The 11,830-nt window shown below is 42.6% G+C and overlaps 1 protein-coding gene across 6 annotated transcripts in view; it reads left to right on the forward strand.

Annotated features, from left to right (window-relative positions):
• Positions 1 to 11,830, forward strand: part of HELZ2 (helicase with zinc finger 2) — a 93,268-nt gene that overhangs the window by 74,525 nt on the left and 6,913 nt on the right. For all 6 annotated transcript variants that reach the window (XM_069243289.1, XM_069243287.1, XM_069243292.1 and 3 more), the window contains one exon: positions 11,558 to 11,714. In XM_069243289.1, coding sequence (XP_069099390.1) covers positions 11,558 to 11,714 — 157 coding nt within the window. The remainder of the gene's footprint in view (positions 1 to 11,557; positions 11,715 to 11,830) is intronic.

The following is an 11,830-nucleotide window of genomic DNA, read 5'->3' on the forward strand; positions in this document are numbered from 1 at the left end:
TCCATTGTTAGATTGTTTTCTTTCCGCTGTCGGGTTCGGACGTGTTTCCTCTTGCTCCGAGACTTCGAATCAGAAGCTTCCGAAAACTCACTCATACGTCGGTATTGTTTCGATTGCGTTTCCACCTAGCCTCAAACAGATAGTACCGTCGGAATCTAGATTTTCGGGCCTACCGCGTGGAAGCCTGATGGATCGTACTCCGTTTCGATTTTGTCCTTGGTGCCACGCAAAATTTCCCTACGCAGGCCAACACCTTGTTTGTAATCTGTGTCTTTCTCCCAATCACAAAGAAGAAGATTGTGAGGCTTGTCGATCGTTTCGATCCAAGAAGATCCTGCGTGATCGGAGAGCCAGAAGATTACAAATGGCATCAAAGAGTACAGAACATCTTGACATCATGGAGGAAGAACAGGCGCACACAGCGGTCTCCATCCGAGACACCGACTCCGAACAAGAATTGGAAGATGATGGGCCTATCACTGCTGGACAGCACGTGAGTACGTCTGCCCCTATGCCCACATATAAAAAACATCGAAGGCCCTGGGTACACCACTGCCAGAGTGCCTTGGTTTGACCAGAAAAAAGACTCTTTTCGACAGACCATCGAGTTCGGTGCCAAAAAAAGGCCACTCCTCCGCCGACATCGGAGTCAAGTAAATCTGTAAAGAGTTCTGCCTCGGACTCGAGTAAGTGTCCTCACTCCACAGAGTCAAAGCCTTGATGCCCTGCTTCAGAGCCGAAACAACCGACTTCCATCTTCGGACCTGAAAAAATCTTCTTATTCAGAAGAGCAAGGACTTTCGAGCCATCTCAAACGGAGTTAGAAATCACTGCATGAACAATCTTATAGACCTTCTGATGAGGACACTGAGATTCAGCCTATCCTTGAGGTTATAGATGAGAGACAATCAAGGGTTCACATCCACAAAGAGACTGACAGAATAGTTAGTGCACCTCCTCTGCAAACCAAAAGGAAGCTGGCTTTTCAGGAACAATTAGACACTGCTCAACCACCAGCAAAAATGTATAAACAGAAGGAGAAGCCAGCACCTGCTCCTACTTCTCCCCATCATTGACCACAGCTTTCTTTTTCACCTCCACCCATTAGCTCACCACCTTTACTTTCCCCAACGCATTCACAGTATTCACATGGTGATACAGTGGATCCATGGGATCTATATGACCCAGATACTATTCCTGGCAATGACCCTGATTTATACCCCTCCAAGCCTTCTCCACCAGAGGACACTACTGCATACACGCAGGTTGTTTCTAGGGCAGCTGCTTACCATGGGGTGCTTATGCACACTGAACCCCCTAGAGGAGGATTTCCTGTTTAACACTCTATCCTCCACCCACTCTAGATATCCGTGTCTTCCTATGTTACCTGGTATGGTTAAACATGCAGATCAAATTTTTAGTGAGCCAGTCAAAGCTAGAGTAATTACTACACGTATTGACAAAAAATACAAACCTGCTCCTACAGACCCTGATTATATCACACACCAAGTTCCTCCAGACTCAGTGGTAGTGAGTGGGGCTAGAAAGAGGGCTAAAGGCCAATCATCAGGGGATGCTCCTCCCCCTGATAAGGAGAGTAGAAAATTTGATGCTGCTGGCAAGAGTGGCCACACAGGCTGCCAACCAATGGAGAATTGCAAACTCGCAAACCCTACTAGCGAGATACAATAGAGCCCACTGGGACGAGATGCAAGAACTCCTGAAGCACCTCCCAAAGGAACATCAGAAAAGGGCACAGGAGATTGTAGAGGAGGGTCAGGCTCTAAGCAATAATCAGATACGGTCTGCCCTTGATGCTGCAGATACAGCAGCCGGAAGTGTCAATACTGCCATTACTATAAGAAGACATGCATGGCTACCTTCTTCTGGTTTTAAACCAGAAATCCAGCAGGCAGTATTCAACATGCCTTTTGATAAAAAGCTTTTGTTCGGCCCTGAAGTCGATACGGCTATAGAAAAAATGAGGAAAGACTCAGACACTGCCAAAGCAATGGGAGCATTATACACATCACGGTATAGGGGCTCCTTTCGCAGGCAACAGTTTAGAGGAGGATTCAAGCCACAGTCCACTGAGGCTTCTACCTCCCTGGCAAAGCAAGGACAACAACAGCAGCAACTCCAGAGAGGGGGATTTAGAGGGTCTTATAGAGGCCAATACTTTAGAAACTGAAGCAAGTTCCAAACCTCAAAACAAGCCACTACACCATCTAAACAGTGACTTATTTACCATCCGTCAACCTCGCACCTCTCCTGTGGGGGGAAGACTGCAGCAATTCCACTCCCATTGGCAAAACATCACCACAGACCATTGGGTGTTGTTAATTATCCACAATGGCTATTGCCTAGAATTGATTTCTACCCCTCCAAACATTCTTCCACGTTACCACAGATTGTCCCCAGAACACAATGTTCTATTACAACAAAAAGTGCAATCGCTACTGCTAAAACAAGCAGTAGAATTGGTCCCACATTCTCAACAAGGAACAGGAGTATACTCACTATACTTCCTTATTCCCAAAAAGGATGGCACTCTCAGGCCCATCCTAGACCTCAGATCTCTAAATTTATATATCCTGTCGGAACACTTTCACATGGTAACTCTGCAGGACGTCATTCCACTACTACAAAAACAAGATTATATGACTGCACTGGACCTCAAAGATGCGTATTTCCATATTCCCATCCATCCAGCTCACAGAAAATACCTCAGGTTTGTCATATCAGGAAAACATTATCAGTTCAAAGTTCTACCATTCGGCATAACAGCTCCAAGGGTTTTCACAAAATGTCTAGCGGTATTAGCAGCCTACCTAAGAAGGCAACACATACATGTCTTTCCATATTTAGAAGATTGGCTAATAAAATCAAGCAGTTTTATATAATGCCAACAACACACTCAGTACGTAATAGAAACCCTACATACACTGGGGTTCACTCTCAACTACCAGAAATCTCATCTTCAGCCAGCACAGGTACAACCTTACCTAGGTGCTATTTTAAATACGCAAAGAGCCCTAGCATATCCAAATACACAAAGAATACGAGCTTTCACAAATACAGCCAAATTAAAACTACACTGTAAGAGTTATCATGAGAATCCTAGGAATGATGGCATCCTGCATAGCAATAGTACCACATGCAAGACTCAACATGAGGACACTACAACAGTGCCTCTCACAACAATGGTCTCAAGCACAGGGTCAATTGCAAGATCTAGTGTTGTTGGACTGCCAAACACAAGTCCCTTCAGTGGTGGAATCTCAGCTATTTAATGAAATGGTGGTCATTCCAAGACCCTGTGCCTCAGACCACAATAACAGATGCATCAATAATAGGTTGGGGAGCTCATCTCAAAAACCTTACCATTCAGGGAGAATGGGATTCAAAACAGAAATTTTCACATAAACCATTTAGAATTATTAGCTGTGTTCCTTGCCCTAAAAGCGTTTCAACCCCTTCTCAAACACAAGATTGTTCTGATAAAGCCAGACAATATGACGACCATGTATTACCTGAAAAAAGAAGGCGGGACACATTCGTCTCAACTGTCCCTTTAAACCCAGACAATATGGAAATGGGCAATTCACAATCACATTCATCTATTAGCAGAATACATTCCAGCAATACACAATCAGCTGGCGGATCTCCTAAGCAGGACCCACCAACAGACACACGAATGGGAGATTCACTTTCATGCCCTTCAAAAGTGGGGAACACCAGAAATAGACTTATTTGCAACAAGTGAAAACGCAAAATGCCAAAACTTCGCATCCAGACAACCACATTCTCTATCCAAGGGCACTGCTCTATGGATCAACTGGCCAGGGATATTTGCTTACGCTTTTCCCCCCTCTCCCACTACTTCCCTTCCTGGTCAACAAACTACATCCGACATCTCACCTTGAAACTCATAGCCCCAACATGTGAGCGACAACATTGGTACACCACACTTCTAGACCTGTCAGTAGTACCTCACTCCAAACTTCTAAACAGACCGGATTTGTTAACACAAAACAAAGGCCAAATCAGGCATCCAAACCCCAGTGCTCTCAACTTAGCGATTTGGCTCCTGAAGTCATAGAATTTCGATACCTAAAACTTCCATTAGAATGCATGGAAGTGCTCAAGCAGGCACGTAAACCTTCCACTAGACCATGTTATGCTAACAAATGGAAAATATTAGTTTACTACTGTCAATCTAAAAAAACTGATCCACTTACAGCATCAATACAAGATATTGTATGCTATCTACTTCATTTGCAGAAATCAAATCTAGCTTTCTCATCCATTAAAATCCATCTTACTGCAATATCTGCATACTTGCAGACTAGTCAACACACCTCTCTATTTAGAGTTCCAGTTATAAAAGCCTTCATGGAAGGATTAAAACGTATTATTCCACCTAGAACGCCACCTCTTCCTACTTGGAATCTAAATATCGTTCTCACCAGACTCATGGGCCCACCTTTTGAACCCATGCATTCTTGTGAGATTCAATTTTTAATATGAAAGGTCGCCTTCCTAGTAGCTATTACTTCATTGCGAAGTTAGTGAAGTACAAGCATTCACTCTTGAGGAACCTTTTTTCCAAGTGCACAAACATAAAGTAGTATCTGCAGCTACACATCCCCCACAGCTTACAGCTCCCACCAAGCAAAAGCAAACATAACTCCGCTTTTTGACAGCGGGATCTGTCAAACAGGTCCCACTGTCAGAAAGCAGAGTTTTCATCTATCTTCCCTTCACCCAGATATACGTAGAGGAGATACAGATATAAACATTGCTCCAGCAAGCAGGGAGCTGCTATTAAAAGCTATAGCAACACCGGCTCACACTGGAGGCGGGGAGCCGGCTGGTACTGCAGAGGTGGCCTTGAGGCTCCCCCCGTGGTTCCAGATATCCCCCGTAAAGGGCAAAAAATGAAGAAGAGAAATTTGGGTGGGACCGCGGGGGAGGCTTTGAGGTTCCCCCGCTGTCTCAGATAGTCCATAAAGGACCAAAAAAGGGGGAAAAAAATAAGTGAATGACCTAATGGTGAAGGTCACAGACCTTCACACTGAGAGTTGAGGGTTCGACTCCAGGTGAATCTGTGATAATTTCTTGTATTTAATTTATTTTCAAATACAAATGTTTAAGGCTCATGCTGAAAGGTGATCTCACTCTTTTTAATTGAAAAATAGATTTTTTTGTGTCAATTTGTCCAGAAATAAGTAGATCATCCATCAAAGCCCAAAAAACTCTCTCTTTCACTCTTTTTCTCTCTTAATCTTTTTCCCACTCACAGCCCCATTCAGACCCTCACGCATCCACTCACTCACTCATTCAGACACTCCTGCACCCACTCACACGCCCTCTCACAGATCCACTGACACCTTCATGCACCCACTCGCAGACCCAGACTTACCCACTAAGACACAGATGCACATACTCTCACACCCAGACAGAGACTCTCACAAGCACTCTCACCCCTAGGTACACCCTCTTACACCTATTCTCACACCTAGAGAGTGATGCTGCAGCCAACTCCCACCAGCGCACGGCCAATGGGCCATGTGCAAAGTAGGGTTGGGTGGTTAGGCGGGTTGGCCGCAGGGACTGGCTGCAGGCCAGGCCTTGCGGGCAACCCCTGCTGCGTACGTTCGAAGGCCGTGCACAGTGCAAGGTTGGGTGCTTGTAGAGGGTTGGCCTCAGGCCAAGCGCGGCGGTGGTTGGATTAACTTGTAGAAATTAAAATTACTACACGTTGGCAAAAAACATAGAAATTCACTGAAAAAACAAAGGTTACAGGGACGTTCTAGTTAGGAAATAGAATAAAAAAAAAAAAAAAAACATAAATTCCCTGAAAAAAAACAAAGGTTACAGGGACCTTATAGTTGGCTCACATTTTAAACGTACAAAACCATAAAAAATCACTTGTTTATAGTTAGTTATCTCAAGTAACTATAACTTGTGCCCTAAGGCAACTATAACTTGCGTCCTCGCCATGCACTGCTAATTACCCCACAAATTACGGCACTCATGACATCTTTGATAACATCATTGATAATATCAATGTAATATTGGCAGTACTTGTTTTACGGAAAACGTCCCTGTAACTTCCTTCTTCCTTTTTTTTTTTTTTTTTTTTTTTTTTTACTGAATATATACTTATATATTTGGGGATAATGAAAACCCTGCTGTACATTAAAAGGGTATTGCAAGTCACCGACGGATTCCAGGGCCACATAGCGGAATAAGGCTGAATTTCTTTATACAGTACTGGAATTCAGAGGTGATTTGCAAGATTCTTATAATGTACAGAAATGCGTGCGAGAGGGAATACTTGCATGTGGAGCAAGGCCGAAAGAGAGCGAAGGAATAATTTGGAAGATTGCATAGAGCACATGGACTGGGATTGTTTCTTTGTTATGGACTATCAATTTCAAAAACATTTATGGTAAATGTAGTATTGTTTATTGACTTGTTTCTGTTAGTAGCTTTTGGAAATAAAGTGAAGAGAGTAGGTATAGTCTTTTCCTCCAGTCCTGATATAGAATCAGGAACTCAGAAAACAGAGTGTCCGCCAAACAGGAGCACTGCTACAATGACCAATGCTAGGCTGAAGGAAATGGGCTTAAAAGAGCTCCTGAATGATCACATGCCTGCTAGTCCCAGATGTGTTGATTCCTCCACTCATCCATAGCCTGTAGAAGTGTGACGACGAAGCAGTGAGCAGGGAATTCAAGGATCGGAGGGGTTTGACAGTAACAGTATACAGGTTGCTACCAAAACCAGGCATGTATCTGGTATAGGAGTTAAAAAAAAAATAATGTTTCCCAAGTAGTACCAGCTTAATGAAATTTGGGGCCTCCTGGCAAAACTTGGAATTTATTTCCAATTGTCAGCCAGTTCAAGACTCTGTGGGGCCAAATAAAATTAAATTTTACACTAAACTTTCAGAACTTAGGCTAGGCAAAAACAGCTGAAATTTCAAGTTCAATGGTGTTTTCCACCAGATAGTACCAAAATAATGTTTTCACAAACCTTGATAAAGCTATTTCTTTTAGTGTTTCTAGATTATTTTTTTTTTTTTTTGTCTTGCTGTCAATATTTTACATAGAATTTAGTGCCTAATGTAGACAAGACACAGTAAGGGTGATTTAGTTCCAGTTTAATGTACTGGTCAGCCTAATATGAAAATTAAAGCTATGCACATAGCCCTTGAAATTGTAGTTTCAATTAGTAGATATTCGCACTCACAAATAAATCCCCCTTCGCAATTGACATTCTCACTGTAACAGTGAAAATCTAACCTCTGCTTCTAGGATTTTCACCATTTCATCAACTGAAATCTGATAGTAATGTCCTTGATTGTCTTCCCCTTGCCTTGTCTCTCCTTTCCTCTTCTATGGCTAGACTGTGAACTCCTGACTGTTTTGAGTAAGAGAAATGGGAGGGATGGAAGGCAAGAGACAGAGCTGGAAAGTGTGGTGTGAGAGGTAGAATAGCAGGAGAAGGGAGATGGAAATGAGGTAGGGAGTGATGTATGGCAGTTGTTCCCAAACATTTGACTTCTGTGGACCCCACTTTATCCTTATTGGAACATGGGGGCCACCACTGAATCATTACTGGAAGCCGGATACTTAGGCCTAAACGTTGATGATTTGAACCGCAAAACAATACACAAAAATACAGAAACAAGCATTCCAACAAACCCCAACGATAACACATTTTATTTGATATGCAAACAAATAAAATTAAAAACTGTTAAAATAAAAAATATATTAGGAAGGTTGGAGCTTTTCTAAATTCAATTGAAGCCACACATTGTTCATACTATATTTGTTTGATGCACAATCACTGTTTCCATCTGAGGATACTACTTTAATGTTTAGCCTCCAATTTAAATTCCTTGACATTTACAGCACGTTCTAAAATGTTCACTTTTACATTTATCCACTTTATTTATGTACACTTTTTTGATCTGATAATTTTCTAAGCAGTCACGGATCCCTTGAGGAGTCTTCACGGCCCCCTATCACCCCCAAGGGCCCCCGGACCATAGGGTGGGAACCACTGATGTATGGTAAAGAATGAAACTTTAGATAGACACAAAGAAAGTTGCTAAAAAGATACAGAAATTGAGGAGGAGGGACAAAGCTGATAGAAAATAAAGGTAGCCGTATAGTGGAAGGAGTAAGATCATGAGAGAGTTAAGGTACAGGGCACAGAGATAGAAAGGGAGAGTAGGAAGTAAAGAGGTGAGATAACCAACGAACTGAGTACACAGAGGTTTGGGAGAGGAGTATGGTAGAGGGATGAGGTAATGAGTGAGCGAGGATGTGAGTTAGAGGGAGAACAGCAAGAGCTGAGGTAAAGAGTGGGGTTAGAGAGAGAAGACTGAGAGAGGGGAGTTTGATAGAAAAATGAAGTAGATGGAGGAAAGATGCCTAGAAGTAAAGTGGAAACTGAAAGGAGATACGCGTGAGGTAGGGAGAGGGAGTTGAGATAGAGCTGTAGACATAGGCTCAGAGTTGTAAAGAGGTGGCATATAGAGTTGTATTGAAGGGTAAGCTAGACAAGGGTGGACACAAAGTTTTACAGGAACATAGAAAAAAAGGGATGAGGTAGAGTGAGGTGAATGGGAAAGAGACCGAAATATCATTATATAATGCCAATGCCACTAACTGCTTTAGAGTAAGGATTAAGGATGGACAGTCCGAGGCATGCCCAGCTGGCAAATGAAAAAAGAATCTGATTTTTTTTTTTTAACTCCTGGTTTTCGCGTTACCAGGGTGCCCCCCACACTTTGCCCTTTCTTTAAACTGCTCTGTTCGCAGGAAGGTGTAAGTCAGTATTAGTATATTCTACAAGGAGGAGTTCTGAAACATGCCTTTGTAAGGAATAGAATGCTGGTTATCACAAAACCCAACGTAGATCTGAAATAAGTGGTAATTTCAGAATGTTATGCTAGAGGCTGCAGGTTAGTATATGTATATAGCAGAAGACAGGAAGCCTTTTGCAAATTGGAAAATCCCACATGTAGGGCCTCGAGGGCTGGGCATGAACGTCCAGGAAGCTAGTCGTGACACTGTCACTAGGTCCCGTTCATCCTACCTTGGTGAATTGTACATGTCACCTTTAACGTACTCCGCACATTAACATTATGATGCAGTTTTGCCTGACGGTCCTTCTCGTCAAATTTACCACCACTGTCATCAACCATAGTCTGTGTCCACCCGGAATGGCACGTAGACTGTTGTTCCATTCTTAGGATCTTGTGAGGCCATTTCTTTTGGTAAAGCATGTGCTCCAAGTATATGCCAAATAAAAACAACTAAAGTCTAGTTGGTTCTCTTGTTGCCCACGTGCGGCAAGTGTTGCAAGTTATGTTACATTTCAGATATGGTTTCTTTTGCAGCCTTCCAGCACATGGCTCTCCAGTAGCAATGTCATAGTTGAGGCGTAGTCTGGGAAGTGTTCGTAAATTAGAAACTCAGACAATGGCATGATAAACAGACAACGTAAACACAGTATCCAAGCTGAGCAATCACTTTATTTAAAGGTGTTTAAAATAAGGCAGTTCAAATTAAAACGTAGACTGAAAATCAGACGATCCAAACACCTTTTTGGACAAACAATTTACACCAAATACGCTGAAGACATTTTCCCAATTGGCTTTAGATTTTTAGAACATGAAGCCCAGTGGGCACTGTTAACTTGAAAGGTTGGTGTTCTTAGCAGCCATAGGAGGTCCGTGAGGGTTCGTATGCCATGTGAAAGAAGTGCAAAACATTAAAAACAATGAGCCAAATTGGCCACACTGTTTCTTGTTACCCTGGTTGCAGCTTTAGACAACTTAGTGTGTTGGAACCATTTGGACAGTTTCACAGAAAACAGATCAAAGCCAAGGAGTAAGCATCCTAACTGGATCACAAATTCAATTCAAGGTAAATCGGAAAACATTATTCTGTAATTAAAATGAACTACAGCTAGTTTGGCATTTGGTGGCATTATCTCACCGAGAACAATTAATGCAAGGGGAGATCGTTTAGGGTCACGACTTGTCAAATGATATTGCAGGGAGACTGCGTGCTCGTTTGTGCAGAAGGGAGCCACTCCCTTAAGGCCTACCAGATTATTTAAACTGGCAAGTACAAGCCTTGGTCAAGATTTTAAGTTGGCAGTGGTACTCACAAGGGCAGCAGGTTTGACCAATAGCCCGTAGTAGCTATAATTTGCTATCTGTGGTCAATCTTGAATTCAAGCACAGATGTTACTAAAATGGTTAGGATCAGTAATGTAATGTAAGATGTTCTAGAAAAAGAGTGACCAACGACTATGTGAGAGAAAAACCTGTGAATCCATCTGGGCTTAATTTGCTTAGATACACGCCCCCTGAGATAATGGTCTCATCAGGGATGGTGCAAGCTAACAATATTCACAGTGCTAGAATGCATCTCTGCCGCTTCTCTACCTACCATCATGAATTACTTCTTGAGGTGACTCTAACAAGCTTGTTTGGAAGGTCCATCTCTTGTACTTTGCTGTTAACCTGCAAGCTCACTAGAGATACTCTATGATGTGGACTGTTATTTTGAGTACTGTAGTGCAACATAGAAGACTGGTGACTAGAGAGTGGCATTGCTTACCTAGGTCATGCATCCTCTGTTAGTTACAAACTTAGCTAGATTCCACTTCCATTTCCACTTGGGACACAACCAGGCCTTTTCATCCAGTGTATGATTTCAGACGGTGGTGGCCACTTCTATGGTTCGGCATCATTTTACAAATATAGAAATAAAGTTATTGGTTTAGTTGCTTGTAGTTCTCAAGGTAGGTTTTTGGCTTGTGGCCACTATGATCAACTATTAGGAGTCCTACTACCATAAACCCCCCTGTAGCACCACACTATGAAACACAGCATTTGATGGTGCCCATGACCATTGTTGACTGATGGATTTACACTACTTTATTCCTTAAGCTGTCTGTGGGGTCTGAGACTGTTGAATTCTCCACAAAGTGGCATATTTAAATCCACTTGAAGTAGTCCAGATGCTTAATCAGGTAGCAGTGAGGCTTGTTTCCCTCACTTCATAAGCAAAATTACATATTTAATAGGTGTGGGTATTCGTATCCTAGGTGATTTGAAGAATTGAAATAGAGAGGTATCTGTGTACCGTGTTAACCGAAGAAAAGGTTTAAATTAAGTTTTAAAAAATTCACTTATTGCCAAGCTTGAAATTAAAGTAGCCTAATTATCAATTCTGTGTTTTCTTTGGATGAACGATATACACCGATTTACTATTCAGTGCGTTGTTCATCAAGTACCCCAGTGCTTGCACTCGTGTGGTTGTGCTACAGTATGAAAATGTTGGAGATTGACTTAAACTGATTTTACTGCTATAAGTAAGTTTTTAAATGCAAGTCACAGCTGAAGTTTAAGCGCTGAAAATTGTCAACTGTCAGTGTCTTAAGTGTTGCAAGCCCTTGGCGATGGCTGCAGTGCCTTGAATCCGTTTGGAAGTGTTATACATATATCCCTTCACTGACATAGGTGCGGATAGCAAAGCAGCTGAGCCTGGACCGCAGCATCCTTGCCAGCGATATCGCCATCCTTACTCCTTACAATGCCCAGGTGGGTGAAATCAACAAGCTCCTGAAGAAGGAAGGCATCCGGGGCATCAGCGTCAGCACCATCGTGAAAAGCCAAGGTGATGTCTGCTGGGCAGTGGTATGGTTACAATTTCTAGTGGTTGGGAGAATCACAAGTAGTTTGGGTGAGATGGATGGAGAGGGCAGGGAAAGCATCCGGGGTTCAGTGTAGTGT

The sequence above is a fragment of the Pleurodeles waltl genome, chromosome 7 (genome assembly GCF_031143425.1).
Source record: "Pleurodeles waltl isolate 20211129_DDA chromosome 7, aPleWal1.hap1.20221129, whole genome shotgun sequence".
Classification (NCBI taxonomy): Eukaryota; Metazoa; Chordata; class Amphibia; order Caudata; family Salamandridae; genus Pleurodeles; species Pleurodeles waltl.